This window comes from Leopardus geoffroyi, chromosome A2, assembly GCF_018350155.1.
Source record: "Leopardus geoffroyi isolate Oge1 chromosome A2, O.geoffroyi_Oge1_pat1.0, whole genome shotgun sequence".
NCBI lineage: Eukaryota > Metazoa > Chordata > Mammalia > Carnivora > Felidae > Leopardus > Leopardus geoffroyi.
Window position 1 is genome coordinate 155912999 of NC_059331.1, and position 22549 is coordinate 155935547.

Consider the following 22549-nt stretch of genomic DNA (forward strand, 5'->3'; position numbering starts at 1 on the left):
GTCTGTGGGTTTTAGCCAAAGCTGCAGCGCCCGGCGCCCGAGCGAGCGAGCGCGGCAGCGGCTTCCTCCGGCGCCCGCACCCGGGCGATGCGATTTCCCGAGCACCCCGGGCGCAGCCTGGGCTCTGGCTCCCCACCACCCGCCGAGCCCGCGAGGCCCCGGAGCCGCCGCGGCTAGAGGAGGAGGCAGGGAGGGGAAGCCCAGCGCCCCAGCCTCCCTCCCCCACCCTCGCCCCATTCACCTCGGCGGCCGCCGCGCGCTGGGAGCCTGATCGCGGGACGCCGAGGCCCGGACGGGATTCTCCGCGCGCCGCCAAGTGAGCCGGCGCCTCGGCTCCTGGGTGGGCTGCGAAGAAAATGGTGCAGTCTGAGAGCGGCTGACCCCAGTTGGGCAGAGCAGACAGCTCCAGTGCCGGGCTGTGGCGGCAGAAGGGGGCGGATTGTTTTGAAGGGCCGGGACCGCTGTTTTCCTCGGTGCCTGCAGCATTTTCTTTGCACCTGAGCAGCAGGTTCCTGGGGCTACTTGGGAGCCAGATGAAGTGAGGCAGAGGCATCGCGGGAGAGGCGGGTCCGGAACCTCTCGGGTGGATACTCAGGAAGGAGATTGCGCTGGGGAGACCGGCATGACGCCCCCAGGTCTGGCTGCGGGGCTAGTGGTGAGCCCCGATCGCGCGACCTGTCCATGGTGTTGAAGGCACCGCGCGCCGAGCTCCGCGCGCGCCGCGCCGTGCGCCCTGCCGGGTGCATCCTCCTCGGCGCATCCTGTCTCTCGAGCCCGCCGGCTGCCGCCCATTCACCCCTAACCGCGGGCCGAGGCTCGTCCGGTTACGCCGTCCGGGTGACCGCGCCGTCGGCCCGAGGGGCCTCCTGAATGGCGAGGCCAGAAGCAGAACACCCGGGAGCTCGCGCGGGAAGGTTGGCCGCGACCGTGCGCCCACGGGAAGCCCGCCTCTGAGCACAGCGCGCTGGCCAGACAGCAAAGGACCTACTGGTGACCAGAGGACGGAGCTTTTCCAAAGAGCCGACCCAGAGAGGAAGAACATTTCTTGGTTTGCAGATCGGAAGGGGGACAGTCGCTGAGTGGGAGACCCAGGCGGGACTCAGGGCAGCCGGCCCTGGCATCTGGAGGTTTTCCTTCGTTGGCCGGTCTCGTCGCGGGTGCTGGAGTTCATTCTGTCGTCGCGCAGCAACTCGTGATAGCCCCCACCCCCTCACCCCAAGAAAAGGCCAGGCGAGTGGGTCCCGTCGCCACCCTGCACAAAGAAAGCCCAACTGTCTCACTGCAGCCGAGGGCACTGGGTGTTTAGTTTCTGGCCCGAGGGCAGCGGCGCCTGAAGTCCGGCTGTGTGCCGACGCGGCCGGTTCGGGGCAGTAGCTTCCTGCTGGGCAGGGAGGGGGCGGGAGGCGGTCTTGTCCGCTCGCCGCCGCCGCCGGAGGCTGCACCTGCCCCCCCGGAGGATGCCCAGAAGCCAGCCGGAGCCTCCCCGGATCAGAACTTTTTAGGCTGTCCGCCCCCATCCCCGCAGTCCCTGGGCCGCGCACCGGCAGGCGGGGGCGAGGGGGCGCCGCCGCGCGAGTCCCCCTCCGGTCCCCCCTCCCCCTTGGCTCGGCCGCCCGCCCGCCGCTTTGTTCCGGGCGCGCGGAGGGAAGGCGAGGCTGCGGCGGATCATGCCCATGGTGTAGCCGCCAAGCGGAGGCATGGCTGCCGGAAGGTTACTGCTCTATACGGGCCTCTCGCTAGCGCTCTGCGCCCTCGGCATGCTGGCCGTGGCCATCTGCTCGGACCACTGGTACGAGACGGACGCCAGGAAGCACAGGGACAGGTGCAAGGCCTTCAACACCCGCCGGGTCGACCCCGGCTTCATTTACAACAACAACAACAACTTGCCGCTCCGGGCGAGCCGCTCCCGCCTGGACCGCTGGGAGGGCAAACTCCTCCGGGCCCGGAATCGCCGGCAGCTCTTCGCCATGAGCCCGGTTGACGAGTGCAGCCGGCAGTACAACTCCACCAACATGGGCCTCTGGAGGAAATGCCACCGGCAGGGCTTCGACCCCGAGATCGCAGCCCTCATTCGGAAAGGTAAGCGCGAGGCGCGAGGCGTGGCGCTGCGGAGAGCCCGGCGCCTCTAGGCCCGGCAGCCCTCTCCTCCCTTCGCCGGGCAGCCCTCTGCTCCCTTCGCCTGGCCACGGTCTCTCCGGCCTCCTGCGAACGGGAGGTCAGGTTGTCCAGGCCCTGCTGAGCCTTGGAGCGGCCAGAACTTGCCTCCCGATAGCCGGTAATGGAGGCTTACCTCTCCCTGCCCGGCCTCTTGTCTTGCGTTTGTGTGATGGGATTCCCGTGGAGTATCGTGGTCCAGGGTTTTTATCCAGGATAATGCTTCATCAGTCTCTGAAAAGGGAGGGAATCTGTCGCGTTGTGTTCTTTGCCGAGGAAGCCCCTTTGAGAATGATGTGTCCGGCAGACAGCCTCCTAGTTTTAATCTTTGTTTTAGATGTTGAACCGATTCAGGAGAAACATCTCACTGAGAAGGCCATATTCACGCCACAAACGTTTGCTAAGTGCCAGTCTATACCCGGCATGGTGCAGGCATTGGTCATATAAACATGGATAAATCACAGCCCCTGCCCCATTGTAGCTCCAGGCCTGTTGACCAGATTCTTGGTTTCTCCTTTTGGGGAAATGGTTGACAAAAGTGACTTGTGTGCTTTGAATTTTAACAGGGCCTAATAAACACATAAAAAGTAGTTCCTCACTTTAGAGAAAAAAATTTACCATTTTCAGAAGATTTATATCAAAAATACCTAAAGTACTCCAAAACATAAAACAGACCATATTTACTAATGATAAAAATTTCTTTCATACTTTCTTTTGTATGATCACATACATTTTTAAAAGTCTGTTCATCTCATGCAATTTGTAAATCTTGTGTGATTTATATTTTGGGGACCATCCTGTTCTATTAGTCCACAGAACTGTTGTTTGGATGTATTATTAATATTGCTCTGAAGAAGAGAATACTTCTCTCCTATGGTAGTTGCATTCTGGAAGATGTGGTGTGATTTTATGAGTGTTGTTCTTTTTTTCCCCCTTGCTGTGTTTCATTCTCTTCAACTATTAAATGCTGATGCCAAGGTGAAAATGATGTTGTTACCTGCAAAGTCTTTGAGTCAAAGATAGAAAACAGTTCTTTGTGTCTCTTAATATTATAACACAGGTTTGCTTCTGTTTTAAAATATTATTTGTGAGAGCTGATGTTCTTTGATTTATAAAAATATTGAAATTGATCAGAAAAAAGTGGTAATTTGAAAAAAGCCAATTGTTGAAGAATAACAAGCAGTGGGTATGATCTAGGTGGCAAGTCAGATTTAGAAAAGTCCAGAAAGAGAATCCATCTGAATGTTTATTTTGTAGTTTTTGTAGAATGACTAGGGATTTTAGCCGATCCAGTTATTAGTGTCTTAATATTACAAACATCACAACTGCTTCGTGGTTAGTCTCCTATATGAAGCAGGTGGACCCATTCGGAGCTCTACAACTTTGTAAAGATGTACAGAATATTAGAGAATTCCAGAAGAGAGTAACTTGGCTTGGATTTAAAAGTAGGAAAACAAGAGAAACCAGACTCGTTTTTGACAATGGGTGACTTCGTAACAGTTTGCAGGTTCTCAGATTCGTGAAGTGTTATTTTGTTCGTTGTTTTCCACTTTCATCAAAATTGAGATGGTAGGAAGTTGGCTGAAACGGGAGGGAGAATTCATGTTAATAATAATGCCTGATAAGCAGTGGTAGGGCTTGCTGAAGGACATTCTTGAATTTCCTTTCTTAAATGTCTCTTGCAACAAGATGGGTATCCTTCTGTCTGCTATTGGTTAACGCCACTTAGAAAAAGGGGGATGGAGTCCGTATCTTCTGTGGTTCTATAGAGGGCTTTGATTCCATGTTGCTTTGCCTGGCAATCCGGCTAGAAAGGTTAACTTGGTCTGTGCACCAGAGAGATTGGTTACCATAGTGACATGTTCTTCCGGTGAAGCTGGAAACACAGTGACAGGGAAAGGGATAGGGGAAGAGTGTACAACATTTTGACTTTGTATCGACTGATTTTTAATTGCAGCAACAGAAAATGGACACGGCACAGCAGGGGGATTGAATACACTGATACCTAGAGTTGGCAGGCATTGTATTTCACTTGGACTAATGGAGATGCTGTTCCCCATCACCCAAAATACAGCAATCACTGTCAGCTGCAAGCACCCGCTTACCATGGCCGTTTCTGTCCATTTGACATTCTTGTTAGGTATTATTGAGATAGATGGCATGCCAGCCTTACAAATCTTGAGAGACTTAAGGTCACTATCTTCATTTTTAACCTCGAAGCATAATATTTGAGAGCTAGATCTTCCTTTTCTAAGCAACAGTAGACACATTTTGGAAATAATGGTATCTTATATTAGTAGAATTCACAAGCAACTCCAATAACATAGAACATAATTTCTAGACTTAATCCGTGTTCTTTCTAGATCGGCAGATTTTAGAAGGAAGTAAAAAAAAAAAAAGCACCCAGAAATTGATATTCCTCTATTTAAATTTAGGGCAGGCATCTTAGGGAAAGATATTTATCTCACAGTATTCATTAGCAGCCTCAAAAGATATGGTAGGCCTTTGTCTTTTGGGGGAACATCTCAGATTAAAATGCTGGGAGATATGTGTTGGGCAAGGGGGAAGGGACACCAGAGAAAAAGACTGTGTAAAATCTGTCAATATTAGGGGAAAATTAGAGATTTATCTAAATGATCATACAGCTCCACGTAACTCAATCACTTGTTAAATCAATGTTCATTACGTTAGAAAGTTGCCGTCTGTGCATTTTAAAACACAACCAAACCACATAATTAATAAGAAAACAAAAGTCAAATCTATATGTGATTCGAAGATAAAGTCCTTTAGATTCATGTTCTTTCTGAAATCCATTTCTTCGATGCCCTGTTGCCATGTGTGTACCAATAACAAATATGCATTTTTGGTCACGGTATATTTATTCGTTTGTCTTATTGAACTGTTAAGTTCCTGAAGGGCAGGAAAGATATAATTTGTAAAATACATTCACCAGATGCTTGGTACTTGGGAAATATCTCATACAAATTAGGTTCACAGAAACGTATCCATCAAGAGCTTATTCTAATTGTAGGAACACTTGTGTGGGAATCCAAATAAAGGATTAGTCAGAAAATTGTGATGAAAAAAAAATGAGCCAGCATGGCTCTCAGGGTAGGTTAATATTGCAACAGATGCTGAATAATTTAACAGGGAAGGTTTTTTTGAGCAAAAAAGTTTTGCTACGGAATAAGGGGAACAGTACTTTTTTGGATAGCCGATTCACTGAACAGACATTTATCACCCACAATCATTATTTTTCGCATTAGATGAGATTTTAATGATTTCCTTCTTGGAGGTGGGATTGGGTAAAGGGTGCAGCAAGGATAGATCACCCTTGAATCCCCATACCACTGCGACCAAAATCAAGTCCTCTTGTCTTGCTTTTCAACCATGTCAACGTCTCCCTAGTAAGTCACTGCAAGCACGGGGGACAGATCAATGACAGGATCAGTTTCTGAAATCCAAGAGACTTCCAGACCCTTAGGAGGAATAGCTACAGGTAGGATTTTGTTCCAGGGAACATTTACATTCTTTGATTTCTACTGGCATGTTATATTGATATGGCTTGAAATAAGTAGACCTTCACCTGAGACTCTAAGAACTTTTTTTATTATTTGAAAATAGGCCTTCTAGTAGAATTTGAACTATATAATCATAGACTGGTTGTCTCTGTATTGAGGCTTATTTGAACAAAACACTGCACATATCCACAAATTAATAATGTGCTCAGCAAATATTTACTGCACATGTATTATGTGATGGACACACATCCCTGGAATGAAGTGATGGATAATACCTGGGCCTTAAAATTCCCATAGTCTGTTAGCGTCACAGGGGATAAATGACAATGACAGAGCAGCAGCTACAGATGTGGAGAAGCACCGAGCAGGCAGTGATGGATGGTGTTGGCAGTGGGGCAGGGGGATGGGGGTAAGCCGGGAGGGGTGGGGTGGGGAAAGTTGCCTGGAGGAAATGAAATCGAACACAATTTTCATGAACTTGGAGGTGGATGGTGAGGAAGGGCATGTCAGGCCAAGAGAGCCATCTGCATAGCCACGGAGCTGTGAAACAGCAGCTTGGCCTCGTGAGTGGTGATGGCTGGAGTGAGAGGGGCAGGGAGTGGAGCTGGAGAGCCGGGAAGAGCCAAGTCAAAGAGCTTGTATACTCACGTCCCTGGTAGCTTTAACGCCCAGTAGGGTAGCTGCTAACCACAAGTGGCTCCTTAAATTTAAAATAACCAATATAAAATGAAATTAAAAATTCATTTCCTTAGTCACGTTGGCCACATTCAAGTGTTCAAGAGCCGTGTGTGGCTCGTGGCTGTCATATTGGACAGTGCGGGTTAGAGAACATTCCTGTCATCCCAGAAGGCTCCATTGGACAGAGCTGCATGGAACCCAGAGCCTCAAAAGAGCAAGCACGTACTTGGTTTCAGATGAGGAATTAAATTAATTAAACATGATAACTTGACCTCAAATTTAAGTATATTATTCTACACTTGAAGAAACTTTGCTACTTGAATGTTTTGGGCAGAAGGTTTGAGTTCATGGTCAATTATACCAAGTCTATATTTTATTAACTTCCCATCTTTAAGATTCCATTAAAATTCCATCAGAATTCTCACATGCTTCTCTATTCTCTCCTTGCCCTCTCTCCACTCCATTCAGAGAAACTTGCCTTGTTGTCTGGATGGAAAGGGTTAATAATAATAATTGTCAAACATGATGCCAGGTACTCCTCTAAGAGTTTTCCATATATTCGCTAGTTTATTCTTCATAATAACGCTCGAGGTGGGCATTATTATTTTTTTCATCCCTGCGCTACAGTTGAGGAAACTGAGGCATATAAATGGCCATTAACTTGCCAAGTCTCACGATAAGGAAGCGAAGGGGCCAAGATTCGAATTCTGACTCCAGGTTTGGTGACTCATGCACTGCCCTCTCTTGTCACCATAGGGTCTGCTGGGTGGGGGGTGTAGAGTGGAGAAGAGGCTGGGGTATTGATTCCTCAAACTGGAAAAGAAACGAGAAGCAATTGTAGAATGTCACCAAGGGGAGACCTGCTTGAGAACTCCCGCTTAGGCCTGCAGGGGAAGGTCATGTTAAAGTAGTTCACACACTTTGCTTTGAAACCTGCTGACAGAAGCCCTTCCACACTTTGGTACGTGATTTAAAAAAAAAAAAAAATTATGTTTATTTATTTTTGAGAGAGAGATTGCGAGCAGGAGAGGGAGACACATAATCGGAAGGAGGCTCCAGGCTCTGAGATGTCAGCACAGAGACTGAGGTGGGGCTCGAACCCATGAGCTGTGAGTTCGTGACCTGAGTGGAAGTCAGACGTTTAACCGACTGAGCCACCCAGGTGCCGGATACATGATTTTCAAGTATTTATTTTGCTCACTGTGGTGGATGCTGAGGTTATGGCCACCCTCATTCATTCCGCAAATATTAACTGAGGGCCTAGGGGCTGGCCATCATGGATAAGCTTACGTTCCAGTGGGGAGAGACAGACAATAAATAAATACACGTGGAATAAAAACAAGGGGCGCCTGGCTGTCTCAGCAGAGTGTGCAACTCTTAACCTCAGGGTTGTGAGTTCAAGCCCCATGTTGGGTAGAGAGCTTCCTACCAAAAAAAAAAAAAAAAAAAAAAGGTACTACCTTAAAAACATGCCAATTAGAATAAAAATGATCCCTAATGAACTAATCAGTATATAATAGAATGTGAAGTAGTGAAGAGCATGAAGTGTCTTTGCTTTTAGGAAGCATAAAGAAGAAGGGACGCCTGGGTGGCTCAGTCGGTTAAGCATCTGACTCTTGGTTTTGGCTCAGGTCATGATATCACCGTTCGTGGGTTCAAGCCTTGCATCAGGCTCTGTGCTCACAGTGAGCCTACTTGGGATTCTCTCTCTCTCTCTCTCTCTCTCAAAATAAATAAACAAACTTAAAAAGAAAAGGAAGCAGGGGCGCCTGGGTGGCTCAGTCGGTTAAGTGTCCGACTTCGGCTCAGGTCATGATCTCACGGTCCGTGGGTTCAAGCCCCGCGTCGGGCTCTGTGCTGACAGCTCAGAGCCTGCAACCTGTTTCAGATTCTGTGTCTCCCTCTTTCTCTGGCCCTCCCCTCTTCATGCTCTCTCTCTCTCTCTCTGTCTCAAAAATAAATAAATGTTAAAAAAATTTTTAATAAAAAAAAAGAAAAGGAAGCATAAAGGGGAAGCTGGGCAAGTAAGTGAAAAATTAACAGTTCCATTAGTTTTGGTTTTGAGATATAGGGAGGCTTTACCGGCTCACAAGGAAACACATATAAACACCCATGGCCTTTGTATATAGTGTGTGCCCCATGCATACACATTTTGTGTGTGGCCAAATGCGCAAGTGAGTGCAGTCACATCATCCTCCCTCTTCACTCTGAAATACAATGAACCGGTGAGAGGTAACATTTAGGAGCCCTGTGACTCAGTGGGCAGGTGCACAGATGGGAAGAGAGAGAGGGTCGGTGTGATGTGTTTTGCACACCTGCTGTGTACCAAGCGCTCCGCTAGGTGCTGGGGGGCAAAACGAAGAGGCATCACATGGTGCCTGGCCTCAGGGAACTTACACTCTAGCTCACGGTTTCCCAAACTCATTGTCATGTGTGGCTGGACCAGGCTCTTCCTCAGAAGACCACATCTGTGTCAACCAGATCAGGAGTCAACTGGTCAGGAGACTCGGGTCGGGGGAGTGAGTTCTTTTTATTGAGTCAACAAAGCCAAGAGCCATGTTTCTTTTCCAGAAGGTCAGCTTATTTCTTCTTGTACTGTAGGGTTGGTAAGGATCGATGACAAGATCGATTCTGTATATTCCACTTGGGGTTGTCGGTTACAAATATTTTTTCCCTCTCTGCCGTTACTAGGTGGTCCTAGGCCTTCAGGCAGAATTCTGAACACACTGTGGGCTAGTCTGACCCTTCACGTGCAGGCACATAAACATCTAGGAATGAAGGAGAGTGAAGTCACAAATATGTATTCAGATGCAGATACTTTTATAACTACGTACTCCAAACAATACGCAGAAAGAGGAGGGAGCGGGTGACCTGGGGGATGAGTGGACAGAAAATTGATTTGAACATCTGGATTGGACATCTGCTGTTTCTGAGAAAATGCATACGTTTTTTTTTTTTTCCCCCAAAGGACATTTTTTTGTCAAATGTAAAATAGTGAGTTTGGATTATATAAACTTCAAGACCTTTCACACTCTAACGTTTGATGAGAAATTTAATTTAGGTGATAGAGTGTAGATAATAGGTAGATGGTTGAGAAAAGGTGAACCCGGAGAGAAGGGAAAGGAGGGGAGAAAGGAGAGAGAAAGGGGCCACTTCTTTTTTTTAAAATGTATTCATTTTGAGAGAAACAGAGACAGTGCAAGTGGAGGAGGGACAGAGAGAGAGAGAGAGAGAGAGAGAGAGTCCCAAGCAGACTCCACCCTGTCAGTACGGAGCCCCACAGGACAGGGAGTTGGGGGGGGGGCGTTTGAACTCATGAAAGAGTGAGATCATCACCTGAGCTGAAACCAGGAGTTGGTCGCTTAAGCAACTGAGCCACCCAGGTGTCCTAAAAGAGCCCACTTCTGAAGGGAGCATCCCAGGGTGCTAAAAGTGTGGAAGGAAGAGGTGAGAAACAAAGCAGCTAATTTCATACCCGCATACAATCATGTAACACAACTTCGCTGCTTCTCTTTGGAATGATTTGAAATGTCTTGTTGCAGATTGGAGTTAAACACTGAGACAGGTCATGGAGAAACGTGGGGATGGCTGCCCAACAACGTGAATACACTTAAGGCCACCGAACTGCATACACTTAAAACGGGCTAAGATGATCAGTTTTGTGCTGCGTATGTTTTACCGTAATTAAAATACACAAATGAATTAATGAAAAGAAATGGTAAAACTTAATAGAGAAAGGAACTGTATTACTGGTCAGTGTGTAGGATACTTTATAGCCAAAGATCTTCATTCTTTCAACACACTGGAATGCTTAGGATGCAGAAGTTAATAAAACAGACAAAATGCCTGCCCACATAGGTCTTACATTTAAACAGTTTTGAGGATCATATATATATATATACATATATATATATACATATATATATCATGTATATACACACACGATATATATATGTATATATATATATATACATATATCAGTATAAAATATATATATTCTAAACAGTTTTGAGAATCATATCTTTTTTGGCTTGCTTTTTAAAAACAAGACTTTTAGGGGGTGGCTAGGTGGCTCAGTCGGTTAAGCATCCCACTTTGGCTCAGGTCATGATCTCGCAGTCTGTGAGTTCAAGCCCTGCATCGGGCTCTGTGCTGACAGCTCGGAGCCTGGGGCCTGCTTGGGATTCTGTGTCTCCCTCTCTCTCTCTCTGCCCCTCCCCTGCTTTTGTGCGCTCTCTCTCTCTCTCTCTCTCTCAAAAATAAATAAAACTTAAAAAAAAAATAAAAACAATACTTTTAAAGAGCATCAAGATATAAAACGAATAAAAGTAACAAATACATCTCTTGGGTCATTTAAAAATTATTGTAAAATGAAGAGCTCTTACTGCGTTTAGTCTTTTGAGCTCCAACTATGTCAGGCACATAACTTGGCGGGTCCTGAGAGAAATCCATGGTTCCTGTCCTCAAAGAACAAACAAAAGGAGGAAGACTAATAAATATAAGCCCTAAGGTTGCTTCTAGGAGAGATTTATTTACATGTCAGGGGCCTGAGTGGTACTTGAATTTTGGAGCAGGTAAGGGAGGCTTTGCAGATGAAGGAATGTTCTTAGAGTCATTATTTGTGGACGGATAAGGTGAAGTCTTAGCCTTATTAGTAATTTAAAAATTACTAATTAATTTTGACAAGTCTTGACAAGGCTTGACAATTTTGACAAGACTTGTCTAGTCTGCCTTCCACCTACCCTTGTCCCTCAGAACCCCCAGTCCTTCTCCCAAGAGGCAGCCATTGCTACCAGATTTTATAAATCATACCAGAGGTGATTTATTCAGCAGCGTTTATTTTTTTTATTTTTTATTAAATTTTTTTTTAACGTTTATATATTTTTGAGACAGAGAGAGAGAGAGAGAGAGAGAGAGAGAGCGCACATGCGCGCGCATGAATGGGGGAGGGGCAGAGAGAGAGGGAGACACAGAATCGGAAGCAGGCTCCAGGCTCTGAGCCATCAGCCCAGAGCCCGATGTGGGGCTTGAACTCACGGACCGCGAGATCGTGACCTGAGCTGAAGTCGGACGCTTAACCGACTGAGCCACCCAGGCGCCCCTATTCAGCAGTGTTTAATAACAGCACGTATAAATTTAAGTCAGGCAACGAACAGGTGATTCAAAGTTGAAAAAAGTTTATTTTTTATAAATTTGTATACACAGAGATGGTGTTTTAAGGCCTGCTCCAGGAGTCACCAGGAATTGTCTACAGGTGATGTTTATGCTGAGTGGAAGCTGCTATTGGCGTTCAAGGAAGTTTGACAGATTTGCTGTTTTATGGGAGACTGCAGTATCTGAATTATTTCAATTGATTTTTTTTTTTTTTTGGCGTCGAAGTATTTTGCCAAGAAAAGGCAATTTACTTTATATTAGGTCATCTTCATAAATTTATATCATTTCCTGCGTTTTAAAATGCCCTGCTGTTCTATATTCTGAGCCTCACTCCGTTGGACACTTTATTTGCTCTAGAGCGTCTCCCTTTCAATTTTGGCCTGAATTTCTCTTAATCTTTATAACAGCGGTTCTATTTAGGCAAACACCACTCCTATTCCCCAAAGCCCTGGAGTGTTTCACAGAGCTGGATGGGATGGGGTTGTTTTTACCCTAAGGAAGCTCTGCGCTCATATGCTGCTGTGTGTGTGCTGACACCACACTGGAGTGCAGCTGGAATCTATCTCCGGAGGCTGAAGACACGTATAGTTGTGCTCCTGCTATATTCACATGTATGGACACATGTCCAAGAATGTATGGCGCCACCGCTTGGAACAGCAACAGAAATAAGCAAGACAGAGAAACTTACGTGCCCATGAATAGGAGAACAGATGATGAGGTACGGTATAGGGTCATACAATGGAAACTATTGCCATATATTTAAAATAAATATACATTTATACATTTCCAAGTGAGTAAACATAAAATTTGAGTGAAAAAAGCAGGATACAGAATGAAATGTGGAGTATGTTGCCATTTATATGAAGTTAGACACAGATCAAATAACATTAGGTATTGTTTATGGAAGACATTATTTGTGTTGTATTTGCAAGTATGCATGGGACTGATAAACCCAAAATGAAAGATGATGTTTACCATTCTTTTTTAAAAATGTTTATTTATTTATTTTTGAGAGAGAGAGAGAGATGGAGAGACTGACTGTGAGCAGGGGAGGGGCAGAGAGAGAGAGAGAGAGAGAGAGAGAGAATCCCAAGCAGGCTCCATGCTGTCAGCACAGAGCCCAACGGGGGGCTGGAACTCACAAACCTGAGATCATGACCTGAGCTGAAATTGAGTTGGATGCTTACCCGACTGAACCACCCAGGTGCCCCTGATAACCTTTATTTAAAAATTTTTTTTAATGTTTATTTATTTTCGAGAGAGACAGAGACAGAATGCGAGTGGGTTAGGGGGAGAGAGAGAGGGAGACACAGAATCCAAAGCAGGCTCCAGGCTCTGAGCTGTCAGCACAGAGCCCGACGCGGGGCTCAAACTCATGAGCTGTGAGATCATGACCTGAGCCAAAGTCAGTTGCTCAACCGACTGAGCCACCCACGTGCCCCATCCCCTGATTACCTTTCTTAAGACAGGGAAACAAATGGAATTGGGAAGTTGCTTTAAAATCATGTCTGCTATTTCATTTCTTAAACTGAGGCAAATGGGGAATGCACACAAGCAGGCTATTTGGAAAGTTTCTATGATCCTGACAATAAAGTTAACATTTTATTTTATTTTAACTGTGTTGTTCAGTGTTTAGGAGGCAGGTTCTTTAAGGAAAATTAATGGAAAACTTTGTTTCTGAGGTGATCTGTGACTGACTTTTGTGACCAGTAGCAGCAGCATTTAGAGGAGAATCAGGTAACTCCTAACCAACAGTTTTCACTGAAAGTAGCTCATGGGAAGGGCTGAGAACAAATAAAATTATGTTTTACTCACTCTTGATGTGGTGTGAGAAGAGGAAATTGAGGCTTTAAAATGATTTGTTTCTGGGACATCTGGGTGGCGCTGTTGGTTACGTGTCAGACTCTTGATTGTGGGATCGAGCCTTGCAATGGCTCTGTGCTGAGTGTGGATCCTGCTTAAGATTCTCTCTCCTTCTGCCCCTCCCCTCCCCCGCCTTGGGCGCTCTCTCTCTCTCTCTCTCTCTCTCTAAAGATAAAAGTTTTTAAAAAAGATTTGTTTCTGAGATAAAGAGTAATGTACAAGTCACTCCCCCCTTTGTAAGTTTCCTGCAGCTTGTGGAGGAAAACCAAGAGTTTTAAGGGTCAGAAAGGTAAACTGAAACTAATCCTCCAATTAACTTGATCAGACATAGAGCTGTGAATAGAGAAGGCACCGAGACAGGGAGTGTGGGATGAGCCAGAGGCTGAGTGCCCACCTCTGGGAAGGCTCAAAGACCCCGAGATCGCGACCCGAGCCGAAGTTGGTCGCTTAGCTGACTGAGCCACCCAGGCGCCCCCTCAGAAGTTTTCTTATCACTCTGGAAACCAAATAGAGAATGTTAGTCGGTAAAACTTTATGTTACTGATGAACACGGTTTAGCTTCTTCATCCTTAAAATTATGAGGGTGACCGTAGCCACGGGTCCCTCTGTTATGACAATGATTCGTGTCCACTGTGTTCAGACAAACTACAGCTGGAGCCGAAAAGCCCTATCACAACGAGAGCGGGGGCTCCGTATTCACCTGATAATGCTGGGCCCGAAACACCAAAGCTGGGCCCGAAGTCCCTAGGGAATGTCCCTAGGGCCTGAAGTCCCTAGTGTCTCGTGAGGTTTCAGGGGTATTGAAGCAGAGTGACTGCCGTGCCTATGTTTTGGTAGCCACGGGGTTGACGAGATGCCCAGGAGCTGCCGTATCCGGGACGTGTATCCACAGGTGGCAGTGCCCATACTTCCTCAGGTGAATGACCTCTCTCTCTCTCTCTGGGAAAAGCTGGCCTCACCTTTCCCTGTCTCTCCTCGCTACGTGTGTTCGCACAAAGGAAACTGGAGGTAGTCTTGCTCAGCCCTAGTTTTTTTCAGGCGTGGCCCCTCTCCTGGCCTGGCCTGCCTCTCTTCCTCATGCGTCTTCAGGGCACTTTTGGGTCCCTGCCGCTAGGTTTCTTTTCCAGTCCCCGGCGGCTGGGACTGCTCCTTCTTTTCAACACTTCATCTCTTCTGGCTTTGGAGGCAACCAACATTCCCTCTTGGATCGGCTTCTACCCCTGTTCTTCTTCCTCTTCTTCTTCTTTTTTAAATTTTATTTATTTAGTTTTTTGTAATCTCTACACCTGACATGGGGCTTGAACGCACAACTTGGAGATCAAGAGTTGCACGCTCTTCCGATTGAGCCAGCCAGGTGCCCCTCTGCCTCTGTTCTTATTCCCTCTTCTTCGCTGGCTCTTCTTTCTCAGCCTGTGTGGGGTTCTCGAACATTCCATTCTCCTGGAGTATTCTCTTTCACGCCTCTGGCTCTTTGCAGCCCTTGAAGCTCATGACTTGTTGCACTGGGAATCTGTCACTCAGACCTAACATCCAAACAGCTCCTGTGGGATATCCTGTGGGATATCTCCGCTTGGATATCCCATGGGTCCCGAAGAACCTGTTTTCTCTTCCCGTGCCCTGAAGTCCTTTCTCCCCCATTTTCCTCCATCTTGATATCCCACCTCTCTAGTTGCCTAAACCAGAAACTTAAGGATCATCCGCAGGGCTCTCTTCTCTCCTGCCCTACTCATCCACGCAGTGAACAAGTCACTTCTGCTGGTATGTTCGTGCTTGTCCCCCCGTCCTGTTCCAGCATTGCTGCTGTGCTTAGGTGCCCACTCCCCGTGCTCTTGCAGTGCCCTCGGCTTCCTGCTCTCTATCTCATCTGTCCTCACTGCTTTCTAATCAGAGTGATTTTTCCTAAATGGAAATCTAATCATGTTATCACTTGCTCAACTCAGTGGCTCCCCGCAGCGTATCAGTCAGGATAAGATCCGTAATCTTCACCTTGGCCCGTGGGCCCCCCAGGTCTGGCAACATACCTCCCCCACCCCCACCTGGGCATCTGGTCCTTTGGCGTGCCTTTCTGCATCCAGCACGCTCTCGTCCAGCCCTGATGGACTCCCCTGCCCCCGAACAAGTTGAACTGTTTTCTGCCTTGGGAACTTTTGCTTATGAAGCTTTTTCCTTTGCCTGGAAGTCCCTGTCCCTGCTCACCCCACCCCCCAAGTCTGCCTGGTCAACACATGCTTACCTTTTAGCAATCAGCTTAAGGCCCTCTCCTGTCCTCTTGCTTGGTGTTCTCACCCTGTCACACACCAAACGCTTGCTTCCTACCACCAGTGACATTTTCTTTCCCCATATGTTTCCATCCTTTTTGAGACTGTTTTTGCACTATTTCGTATTCATCTTTTTATCCGCAGCATTTTGCATAATGCATGGGCCATAATAGGTATTTAATACCTACTTGTTGAATGAATGAAGGTTTATCTCAGTTAATGCAGTCGATCTGGAAATCTTATTTAACAAAGAGCCATAATTTCATTGGACTAGGGAGACTCACTATTAAAAGGAAGCCTGCTGTGAATTGTTCTGTAATGCATATGATAAACTTCAATTTATTTCCTTGGTGAAGGTTTGTATTTTCTTAAAGCACCCATATTTCTGACTCACAAGAGGAGAATTTCAAGTGGCGACAATTCAGTTTTTTTTGGATTTGACCTCTTCATTGTGCCCACTTTTTCTCCTCTTTAGGCCTTTTCGAGGCTGGCCCTTCTACCCTAAAGAGAGTAGGCAAAGTAGGGGGTTAAGTTAAATACCTCCATTTCTTGTTCCTATCATGCAAGGAAGGATTTCCAAATTCACCTCTGGGTCTGGCAGGTGTGGCCATTCCCTCAGGATATTTTTCCAGGTTTCACAATATTTATCACCAGGAGTGTCTTCAGGCTATCTCAGGGAAGCCTCCCTCTCAACCACCTATTTAGGGCAGTGTCCTCATCTCTCCTTTGATATTGATCTCGGTCAGATAACGACCTGGAAACAGAGACTGTGCCTTCTGTGACCATCTCCGCTCTGGTTCATACCTCAGTTCACTGTTTATGACTTTCAACAGGAGTGGGTCAGTGATGCTAGGAAGACATGGTAAGTATTCTGTCTTCAGTATCTGGCATGCCCGATGCCATTGTTGATGGTGAGCAATGCTGCTCACAGAAAACATCATCCCCATAGGGGGATTTGGGGACAGGGAGACATGGTGGGAGATTTGGGGACAGGGAGACACGGTGGGAGATTTGGGGACAGGAAGACGTGGGGGCCAACCGACACATCTTTGCTTGCGAAGACCCCCAAAGTGCTCAGTCAACAGTGGGTGAGAGAGATGTTTACTTCTCAGCGTCTCACAGGGAAGGCGATACTCCCAAAATGACAATGACTGTTGTTCTGGCTGGGTCATTTTACGGTGAAGGTTTTAAGGACTTTTCTGGCCTGTAGTCTGCTAAAGGCAGAGCCTACTGCTAGGTCGTTCAGATAAGTAGAATAATTCTTTTGCTCTCAGCAGCTAAATATAGATCTAGCCCCTTTGCTTGGTGCTCTAAACTAGGTTAAATAAATGATTCATGTCAAAGCAACATTTTATACGACCACTCTAACTCCTGGATTTATAGGAGTTAAATCTGTACAGTGTTTCAGTTGGAAAAGTGAGTTCCAGCACCTTCTGCCCAATCCGGAGAAAGTGCTCAGGTTAAAAAAAAATGTAGATTGTGTTTTCAGTAGTAACCATGGAGTAGAAATTCCAACGAAACTTGTGTTTTGAAGAGCTGGCTTAATTGTAAAAAATGATTTAAAGAAGCGTGGATGAGCTGCATAGTGATGCGAGTCTCATAAAATGGTGGGTAACCCTTACCCTAGAAAACTGTCTTTTGCCTTGTGTGTTTATTTTAGAACCTATAGGAACCTAGAGGTTTATTTCAAACTGGAAAGGTGGCATTTCATCTCTTTGGGTCCGCAGAGTTGTTAACATTTCAAAGAAGGACTTTTATGTTCCTATGCCAGCAGCATGCCTGTATCAGCTTTTATTACACATATCCGTAGTGGTGTGGTGGCTGGCTGGGCGCTTGTAGATCAATAAGCTGTAAAAAGGGAGAGGCATCGGAGGCCATAATGGCTTCTTCACAGAAGATAGATTGTCTCCAGGTAGTGAAGTGCATTTAGGAACTACAACAATGATATCCCTGTATTGAGATCCTGATTATTTAGAAGAAAGAAATGGCCACTCTCAAGGTGATGAGTCCTCTCATAAAGACTTTAGCATGCTGACCATACATTCCAGGAGGTTTTGTGTCCACTGTTATAGCTGAAGTGAAAATAAACTCACTTGTTTTAATGGAAGAATTCCCAGATGGAGAGATACAGAATCAATTCTGTTGGCCTCCAACACTACTTGATTGTGGTTGCTCTTGATTGTCTTATTAATTAAAAAAAAAATCTTCTTGTGACCTCAACACAGGTTTTTAAGAGATGGCTGGGCTTGGGTACAGCATCAGTGAGGGGTTGGGAAAGGTAGAGGCCCTACACACAACATGATCGGGTGGGCTTGGAGTGTGTAGAAATGTACACAAGGCAGCACAAAGCTCCTTACCTAAGGTTCTTGACCTGTGGATACACAGAGCTGTGTGTACTTATTTACGGGTGCCTTCCTAGGGATAGGATATCGGAGAGGATGGTGACGTTTTCCAGTGCGCTAACAATTTCCACTCTGTGCTTCTCCTTCATGATGCAGGAGTAAGTTACACAGATTATATATTCATTTATTCAACAAATATTTGGTGATACTTACATGTCACGATTTGTATTGGTGGCTTACGGAACAGTAATTCACCAAATATGCAGACTCCCTGCCTACATGGGGTTTATGTCCCGATGAGCTAATTAAAAAGTAAATAAGTAAATATGTGGAATATTAGACAGTGATCAGTGCTAAGGAGAAAAAACAAGGCATGGAAAGGGACAGGAAACGTGAGGCGGCAGGGTTGAAATTGTAGATAGCACGGCCAGGGAGGCCCTTGGTGGGAAGCTGGCTTTTGAGTAAAGAGCTGGTGTACATGAGAGAACCAGTTCCGGGGATATTAGAAGTATGAAGATTTCAGAAAGAAGGAATAGCAAGGGCAGTGGTCCCGATGTTGGAGACACAGGATGGCAGAATGGCTGAGGGTGGGAGCAAAGAAGGGGCTTATAGTAGGATATGATGTTAGAGAAGTAAAGAGCTACCTCACTTCGGGTTTGAAGGTCATAGGAAGGAGTGGGATGGGCAGCCATCGGAAGGTTCTGAGAAGAGGGGTGGCATGGTTAGATTTATGGTTTAAAAGATCACTTGGGTTGTTGAGCTAATAATAGATTACAGTGGGGCATGTACACATAAACAGGGGGAGCAGCCAACAGAGGTGGTGGCTGGAACCAGAGCAATAGGGGGAAGAGATTGAATATATTTTGAATGGCAAACTGTCAGGACGGGCTGATGGATTAGATGCAGGGTGGGGGAGAAAAGGAGAAGTCAAAGATGGCGCCGAGGATTTTCACCTGGGGAGCTGGTGGACTGTGTTGCCATTTAAATCTAATGGATAGGACTGTAGGAGGATCCTGATTTGGGAATCCACCATTTTGGGTAGGATTACCTTTGCGACGCCTTTCAAGTGCTCAAGTGGACATGTCAACAGTTAGCTGGATATCTTGGCCTGGGCTCAGGGAAGAAGTCTCCCTTGGGACGTAAATTTGGGAGTTCATCAGCTTCTAGCATTTAAAGTCATGAGACTGAATGAGATCACCTGGAGAGCGACTGCAAGTAGAGAAGAAACAGGTGCAAGGATTAAGTTCTGGGGCACACTGACTTTACAGAGCTCAGGGAGATGAGGAAGCTTAGCAAAACTGACCGAGAAGAAATAGCTAGGGTAGTGAGACAAAAATTAGGAAAGCGTGGTGTCCTGGACCCAAGGAAAGCCACTGTGTTGAGGGGGAGGAAGTGATCAGTTGTGTGCAAAGCTGCCAGTGGGTCAAGTTAGATGAGGCTGAGACTTGAACTCCACAGTGTGGAGGTCATGGATTTCAGTGGGGGGCTCAGGAGTGAATGGAAGGAGGGAGGGAATTGGAAACAATGAGTTTTGACAGCTCTCTAAAGGATTTTTGGTGTAAAAGCAAGGAGAAAAAATATGGTAGGTGGACCGAGAAAGTTAGATTAAGAGAGACTTAAAACTTTTTTTTTTTTTTTTTTTTTTTTTTTGAGAAGTAATAGCATAATTGTAGGCTGTTGGGAATGATCCAGTAGACAGGGCCAAAACTGATGGGGCAGAAAAAAATGATTGCTGGAGCAATTGCTGAAGAAGGTTGAGGTGGAAAAGAAGGTGGAGAGGAAATGGTAGAAGGAAAATTTGTGGCCCTGGAAGAAACACATATTTTGGGTGAGGCAGGATGTAAAAATCCAAGACAATTTTTTTTTCTTTTTTCTTTTTTGGAGGGGGGCATTATTTAATTTCTTTATCTAAGGAAAAAATAGCATAAGGTTTTTATATTTTTTATTTTTTTATTTATTAAAATTTTTTTAATGTTTATTTTTGAGACAGAGAGAGAGAGAGAGTCAGCAAGCAGGGGAGGGGCAGAGAGAGAGGGAGACAGAATCTGAAGCAGGCTCCAGGCTCTGAGCTGTCAGCACAGAGCCCTATACGGGGCTCGAACCCATGAACTGTGAAATCATGACCTGAGCTGAGGTCGGACGCTTAACTGACTGAGCCACCTGGGTGCCCCCAAGGTTTTTTTAACGGCCAACTTCCTGGGGCACCTCAGTGGCTCAGTTGGTTGAGTGTCCGACTTCAGCGCAGGTCATGATCTAATGGTTTGTGAGTTCAAGCCCCACATCGGGCTCTCTGCTGTCAGCTGTCAGTGCATAGCCCTCTTTAGATCCTCTGTCCTCCCCCCCACCCCCCGCCGCTCTCTGCTCCTCCCCCACTTGCACTCTCCCCCAAATCAATAAATATTTAGGGAAAAAAAAAAGGCCAACTTCCTAAGTCCATCACCCAAATCTGGAAACCAGGCAAGAAAAGATTTTTGTTATATATATATATATATATTTTCTTCTTTTTAAAAAGTTTTTATTTAAATTCCAGTTAGTTAACATATAGTGTAATATTAGTTTCATGCGCAAGACCATTTTTCTTTTTAAAAAGAAAATAGTGTGAATGGGGAGGGTCAGAGACACAGGGAGACAGAAAATCTGAAGCAGGTTCTAGGCTCTGAGCTGTCAACACAGAGCCCGACTCAGGGCTTGAACTCATGAACCATGAGATCATGACCTGTGCTGAAGTCAGATGCTTAACTGACTGAACCACCCAGACGCCCCAAGACTATTTTTCTTGATGCAAGTTATATCAGTCATCTTGCTCCCACTACAAGCCTGTGGGATAATTTGAGCTAAGACCTTTAAGCTTCTTGCAAGAGTGTTTCTATAGCATGTCAGCATCTTACTGTCATTGAGCATTTAATGGGAGTTTCTCAGAAGAAAGTAGGATTGGAGAGTGAAGTCCATTCTGATTATGCATGTTGTCTTTGCTTTCTGCTTTATAAAAAGGACTTGGTCAGAGTAGCCTAACTGTTCCAGGTACTAGGTGGCTGGTGATTGGTTAGACTTTCAGAGACATCTTGCTCTAGGGCGTTAGTTGGAATGTGATGTGTTGTGTCTTGAAGTATGGTGCTCTGTAAAGTTTTAAAAGATTTCATTTGTTTTAAAAAGTTTATTCATTTTTGAGAGAGTGAGAGATAGAGCGCAAGCAGGGGAGGGGCAGAGAGAGAGGGAGACACAGAATCCAAAGCAGGCTCCAGGCTCTGAGCTGTCAGCACAGAGCCAGATGCGGGGCCTGAACCTACGAACCTTGAGATCATGACCTGAGCTGAAGTTGGAAGGTTAACTGACGGAGCCACCCAGGTGCCCCAAAGATTTCATTTTTTAAAGAGAGGACAGCTCATCCTTAAGCTTCTCTTACTAGGTGCTGTAGGACCCTCTAGCCAATAGTTTCTGCAATTTTCCGTTAAATAGCGTTACTTTTATGAGAATCTTAGGGTGCTTTGGCTCTGATGACATTCAGGTCATTTTTGAGATAAAGATGCTTTATTTTCAGGCTGGATAGTCACATTCTTGCCTTGTCATCCTAAAAAATGCTGCACTGTGTCTACATTTCAGAGCCACCGATTAAATGACTGAAGACCTATGATGGTGCAGAATTAGTCTTCTTTGTCCATGGAAAACAAAGTCCACAAATTTCTGGTAATCTCTTGGCAACAAATATTTTCTATGATTGATGTAGGAATTAAAGTCACAAAATCTTCCTTTCTTGGGGAACAAAAGTCTGGATATGGTGCAAAAATTATGAGTCACATTGATAGGCAATCACTTGTCTGCATGTTTTTTGAGGAGGTGTGGATGTCATTCGCATTTTATTTCTTCCTTGGAGATGATAAGGATTCAAAATTCCAAGAAAAACCGTAAGTTCTAGAGACACAGAGTAACAGGTGCAAGTTAGTGGAGCAGGTGGTGTATAATTTCACCTTTGCCTCCTACTCAGAAATAGGGGGAAGCGAGGTCCTAATTTGGAAACCATGTGAGACATGGCATTCATTGCTACCTATAATTGCACGTCACTTTTGGCTTTTTTTTTTACCCTTCTGGCTTGTGGCTGGGAGTATGTTTGATTCCATCTGTAAGCGTGTAGGTTCTGAACTTCCATGAAGTGTCTTTCGGGGTGCATGTCACGACCAATTTTACTTTTTCAAGTGCTTGGAAAATTTTTAGCTTGCGTTTTTTTCCCTGTTGGGTTATTGGCACGTCCCCCTGCCCCCCCACCCCCACCCCAACTATTGCAGTAATGGGTTTATTCAGTAGGCTGCTCTCCTGCCTAATCTTCTGTCACCTACTTGCTCTCTTTCTTTTAGTAGCTGCTTATTCTCTCAATCACATCCCTTCATCAGTACCTTTTTTCACCAATTAAACCCTGAGCCACCTCGCCAGTATGTGGGGCGTACAGGGTAGGCATGATCATTTCCATTTTACACAAGGTGCCAGAGACTTAAAAATGTTTATCATCTGTTGCTTGACTAGTAAATAGTGGAACCAAATGGGGACTATTGCCCTTTTCCATGTTCTTTCTTTCTCCTTCTTTTTT

At 45.7% G+C, this 22549-nt stretch overlaps 1 protein-coding gene across 2 annotated transcripts in view; it reads left to right on the forward strand.

The window, feature by feature from the left end:
* TMEM178B (transmembrane protein 178B) overlaps nucleotides 1-22549 on the forward strand; it is a 360053-nt gene continuing 337504 nt past the window's right edge. For both annotated transcript variants that reach the window (XM_045495901.1, XM_045495902.1), the window contains exon 1: nucleotides 1-2079. In XM_045495901.1, the coding sequence (XP_045351857.1) occupies nucleotides 1698-2079 (382 nt within the window). In that variant the 5' untranslated portion in view covers nucleotides 1-1697. The remainder of the gene's footprint in view (nucleotides 2080-22549) is intronic.